At 30.5% G+C, this 19,681-nt stretch overlaps 1 protein-coding gene across 1 annotated transcript in view; it reads right to left on the reverse strand.

Annotated features, from left to right (window-relative positions):
- The window catches only part of LOC129965908 (cytochrome P450 3A21-like), a 41,190-nt gene extending 22,024 nt beyond the window's left edge, over positions 1 to 19,166 (reverse strand). Inside the window, exons 1-4 of the mRNA XM_056080190.1 lie at positions 18,993 to 19,166; positions 14,380 to 14,479; positions 7,518 to 7,570; positions 722 to 824 (exon numbers count right to left, since the gene is read on the reverse strand). Of these exons, the coding sequence (XP_055936165.1) occupies positions 722 to 824; positions 7,518 to 7,570; positions 14,380 to 14,479; positions 18,993 to 19,072 (336 nt within the window). The 5' untranslated portion in view covers positions 19,073 to 19,166. The remainder of the gene's footprint in view (positions 1 to 721; positions 825 to 7,517; positions 7,571 to 14,379; positions 14,480 to 18,992) is intronic.
- Positions 19,167 to 19,681: the final 515 nt, after the last annotated feature.

The raw sequence follows: 19,681 nt of genomic DNA on the forward strand, positions 1-19,681 counted from the left end.
CAATCTGATACTTTGTATCAGGTACGCAAGAATATCAGGTACACAAAACTGATGCAGACTAAGAGTATCAGGTCGTAGATATCCATTTTTTAAACTCAATTGATATCGATTGGTAGTCTCTTCGATCTCATCTAACACATAGTATTAGGTCGATATAGCTTTGTTTACTGTCTTATCTCGGCGATGCTGTGTTTTTTAAGTATTATGTATTTCATCCTCAGTTTATTCCCTTTACCCCATATAATGGTGAATCTCCACTTCTCCTACACTAATTATATCAACGAAGCTTTTACTTTCTTTTTCTCATCTACCCGTTAATAATTGTCAAAATCAAATGTCATCGGCAGCAGCACCTCTTCCGACGAAGTGAAATCCCCATTTGGAATCATATATGTATTAATTTCAGTTATCAGTTTCTGCTCAATGCGAGAACAGATATCCAACGATTACCTGGTTTTATTCCGACAGCCAGCTTGTATTGAGCACAATTGAGTATCAGTTTCAGTCTGCAACTGATAAAGCATGACCGGACATCGGCATGACCTAATTTGGAAGAAAATAGGAATCGCAATCGAATTCTCAGATTGCCAGAACCAAGTGTTATTGCATTCCTCGCTCTTAAACCATATAGAGATTTTCACAGAACTCTTACCGAAAAATCTATATACAGTTTCGTTGTCTTCATTTTTATCATGGTTTCAAGAAAATGTAGGGTACTTACCGATACTCTCCGATTTATGAAAGATGGAAACTCTTTAACCAAGACTTCTCTAACTAGTTTGAGATCCGCAATTACTAACACAGGACGGGCGCCGTCAAACTGCCTGCGAAAGGAATTTCAAGAATCATAAATTCGATCATAGAAATGATATTTAAATTCCATTAGGGAAGTACTAAAAAAGAAAAGAAGAAGAAGATCCAGCAGTGCTGCAGTTATGGGAGACGAGAAGGACTCGGTGTCTCGAAGTAGCATTTCCAATATAATATCTGAAGACGTTGAGCAAATATAACTCATTTGCAAATGGTTCAATAGAACGACACTTGCATCCGATGGACATCAATGGATGAAGAGAACATTAGAAGGTTTTTACAATGGAAAATGAAGTACAATCTACAAGATGGCCGTTACAAGCTGGTAGCCGGCGCGTTGCTGCCACAGAGGAAAAAATTTTGGAAATATCGTTTGAAATTTAAAATAACTGTCTTGTTCAATTAGTAACAGCAGAAAGAATGATATTTATTCTCTTGTCGACAATGAACACATTCATTGAAATTGAATGATATATAAAGGAGAAGTATAAAAAAAATATTCATCCTATTTTTTTTTTAACTTTATTATTCAAGGGCTTTAGGGTAGATCATATTTTTTGTTTTCCTGTTTTCAGCAAAAACAAATAAATTTCGTGGCTGTCTAACTCCTGAGCATCCAACATAAAAATGGCCATGTGAAAAACGTGGATTTTCTAGGTTCAAAGCAATAAGGTGGCAAAGTTTTATCGCCATCGGATGAAGGGAACGGCAGCGCATAAAATACTAACAAACATCCATTTTTATATATTAAGTTTAATGATTGCACTATGGCTATAACCATGGCGCAAGGGGACGCAATAGGTTGGCAAAGTTTTATCGCAATCTGATGAACAGTATAGCTGCACATAAAATACGAACAAACATCCATTTTTATATATTAGATTTAATAAAAGAAATCTATCAACCAGATGAAATGGGAAATGCAAATTCAATGGAATACAAAACTTGAATAGCTGAATAGCACAGTTGCGTTAACAATAACAAGTCTGTGCAGAACGGCAGATATGATAAAGGTATGTTTGGTCGCCGGATCAACAACAAACCGATGGAGTATTCAGAACATTCTAAGAATATGACGTCCGTATGCTTCGCATACTTATAATCGTGTAACTTTTTTTTTTTTTTGCGCTGTTGTAAGTCTGAATTACATTAAACCTATGTTAAATATGTGTTTCTAACTTCCTATACCACACGTTTTTTTTATTATTATTATTGATCTTAATTATTTGCGTCAGCAGTTTTATGTAGAAAATTCTAACAATCTAACAAAAAATTTCATTAGAAGATCATATCCAGAGGGTTTGTTTCAGTATTTCTCATATAAAAAATTTTCCAACTCAGATCTGAAACAATTTTAAATTTATAGCAATAAAAAAAGAGTTTTAGAACACAATTTCAATATAGTTTAACTATTAAATCGGTATTTTTTAAGCAATGTATTTTAAAAATATTTAAAGAACTTAACTATGTGAAATTATTAGAATAATGTTTTAGCATTTAAAAAAATATTTTATTTGAATTTGAATCAGTGTGAGTGTATGGCCTTTGCAAATTAAACAAAAATATTAAATTAATAGAATTAGAAAATATCCCAAAAGAACATATCGGAATTTCGGAACCCAAATTTTGGAGATTTCCTAGAGAGTTGCCTATCTCATTATCTAGACCTGGCTGAGAATCTTGAAAGGTTTCCTTCATATCATTCATTCGTTTTTAAAAACTGCTTGATTCCATTTTATAATTTGGTGTCTCATTTTGAATCGTAAATCCATTAATTACAATCGCTAATTAGTTTCACAAAAATGAGTAAATCTTCTGTCTATAGATTTAAAATCTTATCACCTGCTGCCATCTGTCGGTTAATGAAACGTTCAGAGACTTCTTAGACATTTTCTCTGGACTAAACTATTGTCCTGAATTACCTATATAAACAGACATTTCTCCTGATATATTTTAATCTTACTTTTAATCTGCCCACGTTAGTTTAAACAAACAAAAATTATATTTTCACTACTTAGACTGTGAATTACAGGCAAGCAACTATTTTTCTTACAAAAACGATGATTAAGAAATTATTTAAAAAAATTACTTTATCAGAAAACTAGAAAAAGCATAATAGTCTCATTTTCATATTAATGTTTATAAAAAAAATAAAATTACAATAAACTGTTTTAAATTTATCTACTATTTATATTTAATTGTACCTTCTACTAAGAATCGTAAATAAAAATAAAATTTTCAGCAATCTTTAAATATTGACTTTATTTTTAAAGTTGGAGCTCTGTAAAATGAATGCTAGTGTTTAATCATTCCTGAATGTATGTAAAGTTTCTCAAGCATTTTCTGGTTCATTTTTTTTTTCAAATAAAATTCATTTTTACTTTGTTAAATAAACTTTTCAAAATTGAATTTTGTTTCATTTTTTATGAACAATTCAAGTATGAAAGTAATAAGCGCTTCAGGCTTATTAAATCGAATTTGCTTGCAACATCAACTGTGTGCAACATCCTTATAATTTGCATTAAAATTATTTTGGAAAAATTATACCAATGCCTGATTTTTATTCTATTTTAAAACCAGAGGTAATCTGAATTTCATTTCCATATTAACTATAATTTCCTACAGATTATTCACATGAAATATTGAAAAATCTATAAAAAAGGAGAAGGAAAATATTATGGATTCTCTTTCAATATTATTGTATGGCTATGAAATAGAACCGAAGGAAATAATTGAAATGTATTCAATTATATAAAATTCAATGTATTCATTTCTTTTCCAGAAGAAATTGCTTTTGCACCAGAAGAACCTTTCCAAAATTGCTGTTTTATTTTTCTCTTCCAATAATGTGTGTGTGTGTGTGTGTGTGTGTGTGTGTGTGTGTGTGTGTGTGTGTGTGTGTGTGTGTGTGTGTGTGTGTGTGTGTGTGTGTGTGTGTGTGTGTGTGTGTGTGTGTGTGTGTGTGTGTGTGTGTGTGTGTGTGTGTGTGTGTGTGTGTGTGTGTGTGTGTGTGTGTGTGTGTGTGTGTGACAAAAGCAAAAGAGTTTGTCAGATGCTGCAGCCAGATTGTTTGACACTTCTTCCAATTAGATTTGACAAAAAAAGTACTTTCAAAAGTGGGGATGTAACAATTTTTTTTATTTTAATGAATTACAAATTAAGAAGGATTCTGATGTTTTTCCACTTTAACGGAAATATCAGTGCATTAAAATTATTTTTTATTCTCGTGAAATTAAATAAAAGTTATTTTGATATCATTTATATGTAATTTTTCATAAAAGTTGACTTTTAAAAAAATAATATTGCCTAATTTTCAACAATTCTTTTGATTGCTTCATTAAATAATGAATTATAAAGTTTTCTTCTATTGTTAAAAGCTGAAAAAAGGATTATGTATATTATCTTCTCAACTTACTTGAGAAATATGAAAAAACCAGAGAAGGTTACGTAAAATTAGAAGATGAATAAACTGTACAGTTATGTTTTTAAACCTGCTCTGATGTATTGTTATTTGATGTAATGTAATGTTAGGAAGGTTCATGCGTACAATAAACTGAACAGGTATGATTTTATTAAGAAAAATCAAGGCTTTAATATTTATCACTATTAGATGCATGCTTTAAAAAAATTAGATGCTCATTGGAAAATCAATATCAATTTTCGCTTAAGAAATTGAAAAATAATCAATATTCCTGTCAACCCAACCAGGTGGCAGCAGATATTTGGCATTCTTTGTGGTTGCACTTCTAAATTTTGTAGAACTTCCTGAAAATTTCAAAAATATTTCGGTGCACTCAAGATCATTCTGCAATTTTACAGAATTTTATTTCAATTCCAAACTGATCTGGAATTTTTGAAATGCTTGTAAGATATTCTAGAGTATTCCTGCCATCAAAAAGATCTCGAAAGTTCTTTAATTATGTAAAGGGAAAGAAATGAAATGCTGTTTGAATTTAACGATCCATAAATTAAAATCAAAGCGCTCAAAATATAAAGCTTAGTTGTTTTTTTGTTTTATGTATATTCAAAAAACACTCTTGAATGAAATTCCGGGAATATTATCACTGGGAAAAGTGTTGATTTTAGCGAAACGATTTCACAATCCATGAAAAGGAACTTAAATTCTTTGACCAGATTCAGATGAAAACAAACATTTTTTGCAAGCAAACGAAATAGATGATCAATGACTTCAGACTGTCTGGGGGCACTGCAAAAGATCGGTTCTTTAAGACTCAAGCTCCATCTTTTCATACTACTGCAAGTTATCAGTACCATCTTTCTCGATAACAATATTAATCATTTAAATGAAATTTAAAAAATTAAAGTTCAATCAATTAAAAAACTAAATTAAATCTTACATATTTGTAGAGCTACATAAGTTTTACCTATGCAAAATATTTCTAAAATCACAGCAGGGAAACAAAAACAAGAGAAAAAAACACAGAGTCGATAAAGCACTGGGAGGAAGGTATACCTTTTGTTAGTGAATTACATGGTGTACATAAAAAAAACACTTTGCGGTTTATAAGGCTTACTTTCTTATATAATGATACTTTATATAGAGATCTAAAGTTCGTGAAACATAATAAAGTGTTTTAATTTTTCTTCATTCTTTGTCCTATTTAAATATTTGGCTCTTTTTTTTTTCCGTTTCTGGTTAATATCGATGTACCTCATATTTTAGTATTTTACATGCGCCATTTATATTATATATATATATATATATATATATATATATATATATATATATATATATATATATATATATATATATATATATATACACATAATTATTCTCCCATTCACCAAAAAGAGCCAATGCTCTATTGTGAAAGAAATGTTCTGTATATCATATAATACGGGGTAATAAAAAAATTCAGGCTTTAATGCTTTGTGGTGGAATTGAAGATCATTATTATCCGTGCAGTGGAAGAAGGAGGACATATGTTTTCGGGAACATTGCTTTAATGATCACATTTCACACAAAACACGAGAAAAACAAGACAAGGCATTAAAGCGCGCACACCTAAAGGAACAGCATCTCATCTCCTTTTAATAACAATCGCAGTGCACTTGGGATGCGTACCTAATCAAATATCGTGTCTATTATCCAAAAAAGAAGATAGTGTAATGCAACATTACAGCTGCATACTGTTGCATTACAGCACTGTAATGCATCCGCTACATCATTTAATTAAACAAAGAGGAATGCAAAGAAACTCTGCGTTTTTTTCTTGGGGGGGGGGATTACTAATTACAAGTAAAAAAGAAAATAAATGGGTTTATGAAAGAATTATGATCTTGAATAATGCAAATATATAAGTTGGTAAAAAAAAATATTATTTTAAATTTGAAAATTTATTCACTTTTGATAGATATCAGGAAGCAAAATTCTCTCGTATACTCTCCAATATAAGCCTTACCCCACATAAAATGGTAGGCTTTAGGTAAGGCCACGAATACATTGGTGAACGAATACCTTGCCTGGCATTGGTGAACGAAAATTACGAAATATAAATATTTGGCATGAATTTACATTTTCATTGAATCTATCGCTAGAATATGTATTTTGGAAGCCTTTTTTGCCGGTCCATTGACGTCAAAATTTAGAACGAAACTAGATTTGTAGTCACAAGACAACATACCGAATTCCATTCATTTAAGTTATTGCGTGTATGAATGACTGTGTTTATATGCAAAGGAAAAGACAGACCGACAGACGAACAATCGCTTCACGGATATAGTTCAAAATTTGATAAATATATATATTTCAGACATTAAACCTGTGCACTAAACTTTATCTACTGATCTAGTTCAAAGTTTGATAATTATATATATTTCAGACATTAAAACGTGTGTACTAAATTTTATCTACCCAACTCTGCGTTTCGTAGTTATCGAATTCACTGGTGCTGGAGCAGCCAGACAGACAGACTTCATGCGAATGGATTTCGTTCAAAACTGGATAGAAATCTTCAAATTTTGCCATAATTCCATATAACGAATTTCAGCCTTCCAGCTTAAATTTTTGATTAGTTATCCGTTTACAGCCAAACAGGTATGATGCCAATGTGTTTTCCGGACTTCGGGAGGTCTGAAAAGGGGAGAATCGTCAAAATCTCGAGTTTGCCTTTTTGACAATTACAGCACTTTCTCTGTATTACGTATACAAAAAATGTAAAAAAGAATTAAAAATCTTCCGTCAGCATTCAAACCTTCAACACTCGAATCCATTTCAATGGCACTCATTTCTTTGAAACAGCAAACTTATGTATTTATTCCAGCTCAGTGATACTGTATTAGCAACTAAAAAAATTGAAAATTTCATATAAATGTCAACAAATTGAAGATGACTCTTTGAATAAATAGACATTCAATCTTCTTTAAGAAATCGTTTTTCTTCAGAGATTTTTAACTTAATTCGTTATAATTAATTATAAATAATGAACGGTGTCTATTTTTGATTCATTGATTTATAACTATTATTACTCTTTTTTTAAAATAAATCTGCTGATACTGATAAATTTCAAAACTTTTAGATTCGCCGATCCTGAAATCCATAAGTTACAAATTGAGATTTCTATTTTTTTAAAAATCTGTATGTTCTAAATGAATGACAAAACAAAAAATATTTATATACATAATGTGATGATTTTTCGTCATGATTTATATTATAAAAAAAAAATCTTAAAAAATAATATGCTTACCCATAGACTGGGCCTAGTTTTCTGTATCTTTCCACATCTATTTGGTGTGCGGGCTGAAATCCACAGAGCATAAAATTTATTAAATAATACTTCATATTAAATGTCTTTTTTTAAAAATATTTTTGCATGTCTAAAGTTTAAGCAAAAATTTTTGTTTTGAAATTTTCTTCTTTTTTTGTTTGAATTCCTTTTATTAACAAGTAACAGAATTAACCTAAGAAATTTTTTATTTTTACATTTCATTTTATGATTTTTAAGGGAAATGAGCCATTTATTCACAGCAGTCACTTTTATCATTCATTTATAATAAAGTAGCAGCTTTACTCGCGTTTGAGCTTATATTTATTTGTTGAATATGTAAGCAAAAAAAAAAAAAAAACATAACTTCTTGTCATACAGTTTTTCGAATTCTTATTTTCAAAATTTATCGTAAGACATTAAAATGTTAGAAACCCTTAATGTTTTAGAACTTCTTAACATGTTTTAGAACCCTTAACGCTGATTAAAATAGTAATTAATTATTCTTGTGAAAGCTTCATACTTCATGCAAAAATATTTTTCAATAAAATGGTTTAAACCTTCCTATTCATGACCATTTCTTTTAAGATTTATGAGAGAAGTTATATCATGACAATTATGCAAATAGGATTTATTAAAGTTTAATTTTGAGTTTTTCTTCTTGTGAGAACTTCATGAATTTTTTTAAATTAAACTATTAAATTATCTTATGCATGTTCATATTTTTAAATAAAGGGAGAAATAATATGTATTAATTCTACAGAATATTCTTAAATGAGAGTTTCATAACTACTTTCAAATGATGCATTTTATAGATATTTTCTAATATAATTGCTAGAATAAAATTTCCCTTAGAATTGCTAGAAAAAATTAGAAACCCTTAATGTTTTAGAACTTCTTAACATGTTTTAGAACCCTTAACGCTGATTAAAATAGTAATTAATTATTCTTGTGAAAGCTTCATACTTCATGCAAAAATATTTTTCAATAAAATGGTTTAAACCTTCCTATTCATGACCATTTCTTTTAAGATTTATGAGAGAAGTTATATCATGACAATTATGCAAATAGGATTTATTAAAGTTTAATTTTGAGTTTTTCTTCTTGTGAGAACTTCATGAATTTTTTTAAATTAAACTATTAAATTATCTTATGCATGTTCATATTTTTAAATAAAGGGAGAAATAATATGTATTAATTCTACAGAATATTCTTAAATGAGAGTTTCATAACTACTTTCAAATGATGCATTTTATAGATATTTTCTAATATAATTGCTAGAATAAAATTTCAAAAATCTTTTTTGAATTTTAAGAAATACTATAAAGATAAAAATGCTTTATATTTCATTGGACCAATATTTTATAACAGCCAAACGATGTGTTTACTATAGAAAAAGCATGAAACTACTTCACTTTCCCCGCTAAGATATTGGTATCGGCAGACTTCTTTGGGTGACTCATTCCAGGCTCCGTGCTTTAGGAGGTATTGATTAAATCCGTCCATAAGTCATTAGATGGACTTCATTGAATATACTTTTTAGTCGAATGTCACAATTGTGTTGTGATATCTTTAGACGACAGAGGGAGAGTTGATATTTCAAGTGCACGAATAAAGACTAATTGCGATGTTAGAGCAACAAACCACCATTTTAACGAGAGTGATCAAGTCTGAATGTATAACTCGAAGCGACAGACAGGTCTTAGCTTAATGATACAACAGAATTTCGAAGAAAGTTATATTATCATCAAGAAACTGTAACAGTGCCATTAACAGAGTTTGGAAGTTTCCCGAACACCGAACCAAAAATTATTCACATCAATTGTTTGGCTCTATATCGAGCTATTGGCCACATATCTCGGTAATGGAATAGCTAGACATTAATTTCTGCAGAGGGTAGAAATGTTACGAATTTGTAATATTACTTCCCTTCACAAATATTTTCAGGTAAAGAAGAGAGTTTTATAGATAGTTGTAATGGCCACCGGATCAGTGACCCCCAACCTTGGCGCCCATTTTACGACTTGACAATTTTGGATATAAAAACGAAAATTTCTAGAAACTATTGGAATCGTATTGTACCTTAAGTTAGTAGCTCGATGGATATTGCATATTAGGAAAGACTATATGATATCCTTCTAGAATCTTATTTGCTTTTTTCATGGAAATTATAAAACAATGAGACATAGAGTTGAAGTCAGCTGAATTGAGCGAAGTTAGTTTTTAGAATATTGATTTCTCTCTGAGTTTCTCAGAAGTTCTTCCTGAGCGCTTTGAGCTCTTGTAAATGTTTAATAGTTGTTTGCTGTATGTGAGCTGTTGTTTACCGCAAGTGCTTTTCTTGCGTCGCTTCGGTTGTATTTCGATACTGTGTATGCGCATGAAATAAAAAGACGTTATTCCTTACTGAGCTGTTGGACTTATTTCGCCTACACTCAAAAGAAGGATTTTTCCATAACAATATTTTTAATTTTACATCGTAACTTTTAATATCATAATATAATGCATTTAAGATCAATTTTTAGAAGGTTTGTACAATTTTTGAACATTTGTGAAGTTTTTGAAATGACACCCAAGAAGCTTTATTTCCTTCCTTGATATATTCCCCCCCCCCTCAGTATCCGAATTTGCATAATGTTAAATATTATTTAAATAATGTGTAGTTCTTTTGATTCAGCATTTGTGATATTTATATAATTTATTCATATTTATTTAGAATATTGAGTTACTGTTGGTTTCAGTATTCTGAGACGACCACTTTTAGATGATTCTAGCTCATTAAGGGGAGAGACGCGGAAGGAATTCTTCTTCATTCTTTTACCTTGATTTTCGCCTTATTAGATACTTCTTTGTTCATTTTTTTTTCAATTTTTTATGTGAATATTGTGTTGTTTCTGACCGTATTATTTTAATTCAGTCTGCGAGTAATCCGAGTTTATTTTATTGTTAAATGTAAACATTTCCTCCTTTCATCTTTCCTCTCACCCCTGTTTTGACCAATTTACCCCACCCTAACTCATGAACAAAAGTGTGGAGGGTATTAGAATCCAAACAATAAATGGTTTAATATTTTAATGCACGGACTTGCGTTAATGTATTTAACGCCTCTAAAGACTCATTAGATAATTTGCTCAGGCGATCAAATCTTTGGACTCTGAAAGTTAATTAGATTCATAATTATTCATTAAATGCAAAGATTATTTATTAAATGCAAAAGTTATTTAATTTAATAAAATCATTATTATTTATTAAATGCAAAAGTTTAATTTATCGCTTCGAGAAGTATAAAATATAATTTCGTAAGTTGATTTTTATCCTAAAATTCATCTGCAATTTCTAACTGCACTGACGGAAAAGAAATCCTAACACCAAGAAAGACTTGTGTTAGATAAACAAAATTTGGTATGCGTCGAAGACGAAGAAGACCCTATCAACTGCTCAAGGAGTCTGGACGAGGTCGTGTAATAGGGCTATAAGAAGGTGGATTTTCCTTCCGGGATCTGAAACATGACATCGATTCAAATTTCACACTTCGCGTATAAGTGTAGTGCTAGTAACTCTATTCAGAATTTGCATATCAGGTTTGCTTTAAATGCGTGCTGTAAAGTTCGTGAACGTTATTTATCTTTGAAATTTGGCGTGTTGAGTTGATGTTAGCCAAGAATGCCTTTAAGAAGACGAAGAAGACCCTATCAACTGCTCAAGGAGTCTGGACGAGGTCGTGTAATAGGGCTATAAGAAGGTGGATTTTCCTTCCGGGATATTGCAGAAAGACTTGGCCGGAATGTATCCAATGTGCATGATTGTTGGAAGCAGTAATGAAGGTATTGTACTGCCACAAGAAGACCGGATTCCGGGCGGCCACGTGGCACTATTGAGAGGGAAGACCGCGGTATTCGGGGGATGGTTGTGGCGCTTCGTACTGCGTCTGCGGCTGAAATTCGAGCTGTAGTTGATGCCACAGTGACATAACGAACTGTTAGAAATCGGTTATTTCAAGGACAGCTCAAAGCCAGGCGCCTAGTAGCGTGCATTCCACTGACTCGAAGCCACTACCGTTTGCGATGCCAGTGGTGTCAAGTCAGAGCTCATTGGAGGACGGAATGGAGATCTGTTGTCTTTTCTGATGAAAACAAGTTCTGTCTTGGTACCAGTGATGGCGGTGTGTTGGTCAGAAGGAGGCCAGGGGAACGCCTGCAACAAACTGTCTGCTGCCTAGACGCACTGGACCTACACTCAGAGTCATGGTCTGGGAAACAATTTCCTATGACAGCAGAAGCATTCTCATGGTTATGCCAAACACACTGACTGCAAATTTGTACGTCAATCTGGTAATTCAACCTGTAGTGCTGCCATTCATGAACAGCATTCAAGGGGGAGTTTCCCAACAGAATAATACTCGCCTTCATACCGCTGTTGTAACGCAACGTGCTCTACAGAGTGTCGATATGTTACCTTGATCTGCGAGATCACCAGATCTGTATCCAATTGAGCACGTATGGGATATCATTGGACGACAACTCCGGCATCATCCACACCCGGCACTTACCGTCCAAGTATTGACATAACAGGTACAACAAGCATGGAACTCCATACCACAAAGTGACATTTGGACTTGTATGACACAATGCATGCACGTTTGCAGGCTTGCATTCAAAATTCTGGAAAATACACCGACTATTAATGTAACATCATTTCACATTTGAAATGCATTTTCTTTAGTTTAAATTAACCTGTGATCTTGAAAATTTAATCAATTAAACATATTAACTAGACAAATGCATTGTCCAAATTTCATTACTCTACAATAATTTTTTCTTGGTGTTCGTATTTTTTTTTCCGTCAGTGTATTTTTCTTAGGAAAGTTGTTGCTAACTATCGAAATCAAGAAACATCAAAATATGTTTTTGTTTAGAATGATGCTTGCAAAGATATCTCGAGTGCAAAGATTTCAAAGTTTTAAAGATATTGATCTACCTGACTCATCTTCGTAAAATCCCTTCCTCGTTCCTAACTATGACGAAACATAAGCAGAAAAAAATGATCTTATTATTTTAGATGATTTATAGCATTTTTTATATATAATTGCGTTATACCTCTTCTTCACGAATAAGGCACTGCTGTGTCATAAATACAGAAAATCCATAAACCATACGATTTATAAGATCTCGATATTTGATTTAACAAGCCATTTCTTTAAGTGAAATTATTAAGCAATAGCTTATTAAAAAGCGTTTAAAAAGCCGTAATTATAATAATATGGATATATGTTTAAAAAATTTCGCTTAAATTCTGAAATATTGCTTTTAATACTACTGACAGGGGATTCGAAAAAACTAAGTAATATTTCATTTCTAAAAGCAAATATGCCTTTCTAGGAATTGAGTTTGTATTATTTATTGGCTTAAAAACAGTCAAAGCGTCAGATTTTAAAGGAGTATATATGATATGAAATCCTAAAAATACTTGTCTAAAGGAAACTTAAAATGTTAAACCTTTACACGTTTTTAAATTTTTTTCTTGTTTTGTAGAATATTTTTAATATTTACAGTTATTTACAAATAGTAATGTGGGGAAAGAAACGAAACGAACACATAAACTATATGAAAGGGTTGGCCACAACATATTGTATCCTTCGCGTTTTAACTAACATTTTCTCTCACACACGACTTTCAGTACTGCTTTCTTTAGTTCTTTCTGATGACAGCGACACTTGCCTGCATTTCAGAATTCGGCAAAATATAGCTGTCACAACTGGATTGAAAACTTAATCTTTCGTTTCTGTTTCTGGATACGGTGTCTGAAGTTTGATGGCATATTTATTACTTCCCATCTATAATGCTCATTGCCTATTAAGTGCATTTTTTTTTCTAATATGATCGAAGGCAGTTTTAGTTATGTTATTATTTGCATGCTGGTAAGTGTTAAAGTTTGTTTTGTATTAAGTGTCATTGTAATTCGAAAAAAGAAATCGAGTATGCATTTTAGAACTGTTTCTGTTATCGATTGGATCCATAATTGGACAAAGATCACAGGTTAAGTTTCATTTAGGAAGTTTGTGCGGTTTTGAATTGTCGCGTTTCCACGCACAAAAATACATCAACTTATTAATCTAAAATTTCTTACAAATTTTCCAACTTGATATCAAGACTGTTTCTAATTTTATATGCGAAACTTATTGTGAATTTGAAATTAACTGTACTCATTTACACGGATAAACAGACAAATATAACCATCGAAGGATTAGATTTTAAATTCAATATGGATATCAGGTACCAAATTCACAACCGCCTCATTTTTTTTCCTTGCTAGAGTTATAGTGTTTTTTCATTCTGTATTAATTTGAATTTATTGTGGAAATAACTTCAACAGTTCGTAAAGACCAAGAAATTACTAGATAACTTTCTGCAATGTATTTCTAGTTGAAAATTAAGTACTTTCTGAACTTAATTGTTATTTGAATTAACACAATTCGTAAATGTGCAGCAGCCAACGATGTTTTTAAGTTTGCCCAGTCTCAACATGTACAAATGAAAATACATTTTGATTAATTATATTTGGTAGAATAGAATTATTTGAAACAACATCAAAGGAGCATATTAAATTATATTTACAATTAAGCCATACTAAAAGATGACTTTCACTTTTTTTAAAATAAGCCAAACGAAAAGCAAGCCCAAGACAAAATGTAAGGCGACATTACAAAAATGAATGAGAGACGAAAGCCTACTTATATGGATTGTGGAGGGGAGGGGCCTACAGTTACAGTGGAAACTGCTTTCGATTCGGCTTGTTTTGAGCAATCTTATATAAAAGTATAAAAATAGAAATAAAAAAACCATACTTTCCATAATAGCGAGTATGATGTACCTATGAAAGGTAAGACAGGTTTAACATAGGGTATTCCTCTTTTCTTCCAATAATCAAAGTCTTTAATAGAATACCTGCAATATAAAAAAAAAATGATTTTAAGCTTAAGAAATTAATCTTCCTTGTTTTCGATGAGTTTCTTGAATAAGAATATTTTTTATTAATTTAAGGAATGTGGGTTTTCATTGAAACTTTATGAAAAAGTTTTCATCAAATGTCTAAGTAGTTTTTGGTTTTATTCTCCTTTTGCGCCCTATTTTTAAATTGGTAGGGTTTGCTTTTTTTTATTGGTACTGCTGTTAAGAACTATTACTCGGAAAAACGAAATAAGTCTAAAAATATATTTCATAACTAATTAATGATTTTGATTTTTGTAATTTGCAAAAAATTAAACATCGGATAGCAGAACAGATATTTTTGGGTTGTATTCGAGTACTAAAATACATAAAATATAAATGAAGAAGAAATGCATCAAAAGCTTCATATTCAAACTCTTAGAAATATTTCTATAATCTGACGATAAATGCGACCATTTATTTTATTTTTTTAATTTAATACTCTCAAATGAATTGTTTTTAATTTTTGGAGTGTACTTTCCAATTCTAATCTTTATTTTATTCAGAATACATATTCAGGGGATCATTTATGACTTCTTTTTATATCTGCTCATTTCATCGAATCCATTGATTTTTATTAATTTATAAGGGACTATTACGGCAAGAGTTTATGGAGTGACTCCAAAAGCATACCAAAAGAAACTTAACGTTTTCTGCGTTTCACTTGATGTTGTTTTCGTAGCTCAAGTAGTTTTTGTATTAACGTGCGTTGCATTACGTTCAAAAACAAATTTTACTTTTCATTACATCTGCTACATAATGAAAATAGCCAATCAACTGCAGAATACGAAGGAAATTTTAAAGTATTTTCAAATTATGTTTATAGGCAAGAAATTTCATATTCCGACTCTCCGAATCTGAGAACTGGCATTTCAAACACAGAGAGAGAAAAATAAAATGATAATATTTTTCCACAAAATGTGAGAAATAACCTGAAAAATTGAAAAATATGAAAATGTAACTAGAAACCAATGGTGAATTTGATTTCAAAAGACATCCTAATCCAGTCATCATTTGTCTACGGTCTTATTGTTTGGAAAGATGCCTTTCAATGGTCCTTTTCCCTTAATTCACCATACTTTAAAATAGTTCCAGCCAAAAATTTTAATTTTATACAGAAGCAAAAATTAACCAAATCTTTCAAAATACTCTTAAACCTGATTCAAAGCGGCATCTGAAACCAGGCCTACTTCATCACTTCAATATGCTTCATTATAAAATATTAGTGAAGCAAACGGTAAAGCACAACAAATTCCAAGATTTAATTTGTTATTATTGTCTCTTTCCAAATTTTCCCAACTAAGAAAAATAAGAGATAAACAAATTACTCTTTAATGGATTATTATGTTCCTAAAGCGTCCAACGAAGCTTCTGCCAGTGCATTGGATTTCGAAAGGAAAGTCAATCAAAAATATTTTAAAGCAATATCCATGCATTGACAGTGACTTTCTTATTTCAAACAGTATTTTCAGGATTATAATTATTCTCCTACTGTGTCATAATTTGAAGAAAACTTATTAATAATTCTGAACAAGGGGATTCCATATGAAGGGGAAAAGGGCCGAATTCTGTTCTGAATTTATACGAAAGTAGAAACTTCTATACACTTCTTAAATGAATAAAATAAAAAAAATTTAGTGCAATACCTAATTGCTACTTAGTTGAAAATAGTTTATTTTAAATAAATGTGAATTGTGTCCAGTTTCTAAAACAATATTTAGTAAAACAGTTTTGTGGGATATTCTAAAGGATTTAAACATATATATGAATATCTAAAAGTTATAATAATCATAATTGCACATAAAATTTGTAATTGCTTAAAAAAACTTATAAATGAGACAGAAAGGCATTTATTTGAAAGGGAAATAATCTAAAATTTCAAAACATTCTTGAAATATTCAAACATTTTTGGGAATGTTTACATATATAGAAAATGTATATGATACTTTGTGCATTAATATAATAAAAATCTAAATGTTTCGAAGTAAAAAGCTCTCGAAACTGACATATATTTCTGTTACTAATAAATAAGGAGAATTGTGTTTCCGTGTGTTGACGGACGGAGCGCTGAACCTAGCACAGTTTATTTTGTTACTCATTCTTTGGAGGATGAGAACGCACGTTTCTGAGATATTCTTTCTTGAAATTTTAATTAATTAAAAATTGATCGAACTTTTTACATCTTTCTGTAACAATTTCAAAAATATTACAGCTCAAAAATGAATTTTCTTATCTATGCATTACAGTTTAGTTGCTGTAATTTTTTTTTCTCCCTAATTCGAATAGTTTGTACAAAAAAACTTTTTTATGCATATTTTATGATAATATTTTTCCTTGTTGTAATAAAATTGAAATCACTTTTATTTTTTATACAATGTTTTATTCTGGATTTTTCGGAATTGTTATTTACCAAGGAAAGATTTTTTTTTTTTTTCATATCGAGTAAGTCTCTTTTTAAACTAAGTCTTTCATAAAATTTTTTGAATTTCTTTTGTCTTTATTGCAATTAGAAATAAGGGCTATCTTTCAAAGTAAATGATGAAGAAAAGTCTTCCAAGCTTCAGATTTCTAAACTTCTCTCTTCTGCAATATAATTGGGTTAAAAAACTATATGATTGCTCTTTAAGTATGAAATTTAGATTTGTTATTGCAGTGCACTAAATCTTTATTGAATCAATTGACAAAATTCTATAGATTATTATACATCATCCTTATAAATTTTATAAGTATATTTCGATTCAGCAAAGACAATGAGTTGGAGTTTAATTATCTCCCGTTTTATTTTAAAATTCAAGGTTTAGGCGAGATGTGGAATATGGAAAATAGTACAAATCCACATCAATCAAAATTTGAAGTTTAAAAATATTTTACTGAAGGAACCGTTAAGATCAAATTACGCATTAAAGAATTTTATTAAAAACTGTCGTGAGTGAAAAATGGTAGTGAGCCAGCTGATCGCCAAAGATGGCTGGTATATATCTATATACAAACAACTTTAATTATAAAAAAATAATTCCTATGAAAAATTGGCTCTTACCAATAAAGAGATAGAAAGAAAACTATTACAAGAAAAAGTATGATGCCGCTAGGTTCAATTACAAGTTCTTCTCCGTACATTTTAGTGCTTGCAGGAAACACAGTTTCTGCTTTTGATTCAAATACCAACGTTTTATTCTCTTTTGGGAAGAAAAATATTTTTCTGATTTGTATGATACTTGCACATAAAAATCGAGTCTATAGATAACAAGTAAATAAAAAAAAGTTATTTCATTTATTGTTGCAGCGTACGCCTAAGAACGAAAAACAAAATTGTTTTGTTTTTCTAACATAAAAATATAAAATAATTTTCATCTGCAGAAAAAAATAAGCCTGAATGTACAGTTTAAATTGCTACATAATAACTGACGAAAATTTTGCATAGCTTTTAAAATAAATAAGATAATTTATTACATTTACCAAATAAAATGAATTGTATGGAACAATCTTTTTTAACACATCATCATTGCAACATTTCCTGAAAGAAGAAACGTCATTCCCTAGAAAGTCACGAATTTCTTTTCAAAAGAAACTCTTTCATAGCTCGATGCTTCTCTAATACGGTTTTATTGCAAGATTTTCGTGTAATGTGATTACTTAAGATGCTGCTTCATATTAAATCTAACATGGAAATAAGAGCTTAATGCTCAGTTTCATTAATGCTTAGATTTTAGCAAATTTCTTTTTTTAGTTATGTCAATAGTATAGATATTAAAAAATGAAGAATAAAATTAAATTTTAACTAAAAATCTGGATAAAATTATTTATAGATATATATTAAAATATTTTTTAAATATAATAAAATATCGAAATACATAAATCGTTTTCGCATTCATTGCATTAACTCAAAATGAATCAAAGAAACAAAGACAAAAAATGCAAACGATATATTAAAAACACAATCTGGTTAATGAGTGGTACGAGCTGTTTCTGTAAGACAAAGTTAAACATAAGACATGGAACGTGTTAGATTTAGACACGGAAAAGTCCTGTAAATACGACGCTAAGCATTAACGAGTAAAATAGAAAATAATATAAAACCTCAAAATTGGAAATTTTCTAGACGGCCTTCATTATAATTAAAGGATATAAAAACAAAAGATATTAAAATGTTTAGATTTTAATCCAATGAGTGTATATCACGCAAATTTTTATCGCGATCTAACGAATATTAAAAAAACATCTGTTCTGAAAAATATAGCAGATTTCCAAAAAGTGCCAAATTAACTATCCAAATAACGCAAGTAAAAATAGAAATAACGTAAGTACTGCGTTAAAAAGAAAATGCACTGATATGAAAAATTTAGCCGCTCCTGATCCAATAGTAAGCCCTGTGCAGCGTTTCTTGCATTATATAGGTCGCAATTTACAGGCAATATATAATCCGTAAGCATTGCTCGTAAATAAGTAATTACTGAGAACATCATGATCTTACCAATAAAGACAGAAAAGAGAGATTATTCCAAAAAACAAAGTGATGGCAAGGGAATCTGCCAAAAGCTCTTCTCCCGGCATCTTTGATGCTTGCGTTCAACGCTACTTTTCGTACTAAAGTGCGAGCTCACTATTTTTATTCGCGTTCATCAAAAACAGTGGCGTCATTTCACAAATTCGGAAGAAAGCGGTCTGTGTGAAAGATCAATCAGAGTATCCGATCCGAGTGAATTTTTGCATCGCCTTTAAAATAAATTAGGAGAATTGTTTCCGTTTCCGAACCCAGTGATGATGAAACATATTGCAACAAATTAAAAGAAACAAGAGAGAAATATTGAATGAAAAGAATCGCACAATTTTATGACAATTATATCATATATCATATCTGTATCGCTTCCGTTGGAAGTTTTGCACAGTGTTTAAAATAAATAAGAATAAATTTATCTGTTTTGATCGATAAAACTGTTTAAACACCGCCATTTAGTATAGTTGAGTAAAAATACCCGTCTTTGTTTCCAAAAAGGAAGCATTATCATTTTCTACAAACTTTTGAATTTCATTCATAAGAAAGTAGAAAAGATTTTCTATTGTATTATGTTGTTTCATTCTATGCTGATTGCACATTCTAATAGACTTTTACGCTAATACATTCCGAAAATTAAAAAATCGAAGGTAATATGGAAGGCAACA

Source organism: Argiope bruennichi, chromosome 1 (assembly GCF_947563725.1).
Source record: "Argiope bruennichi chromosome 1, qqArgBrue1.1, whole genome shotgun sequence".
Taxonomy (NCBI): domain Eukaryota; kingdom Metazoa; phylum Arthropoda; class Arachnida; order Araneae; family Araneidae; genus Argiope; species Argiope bruennichi.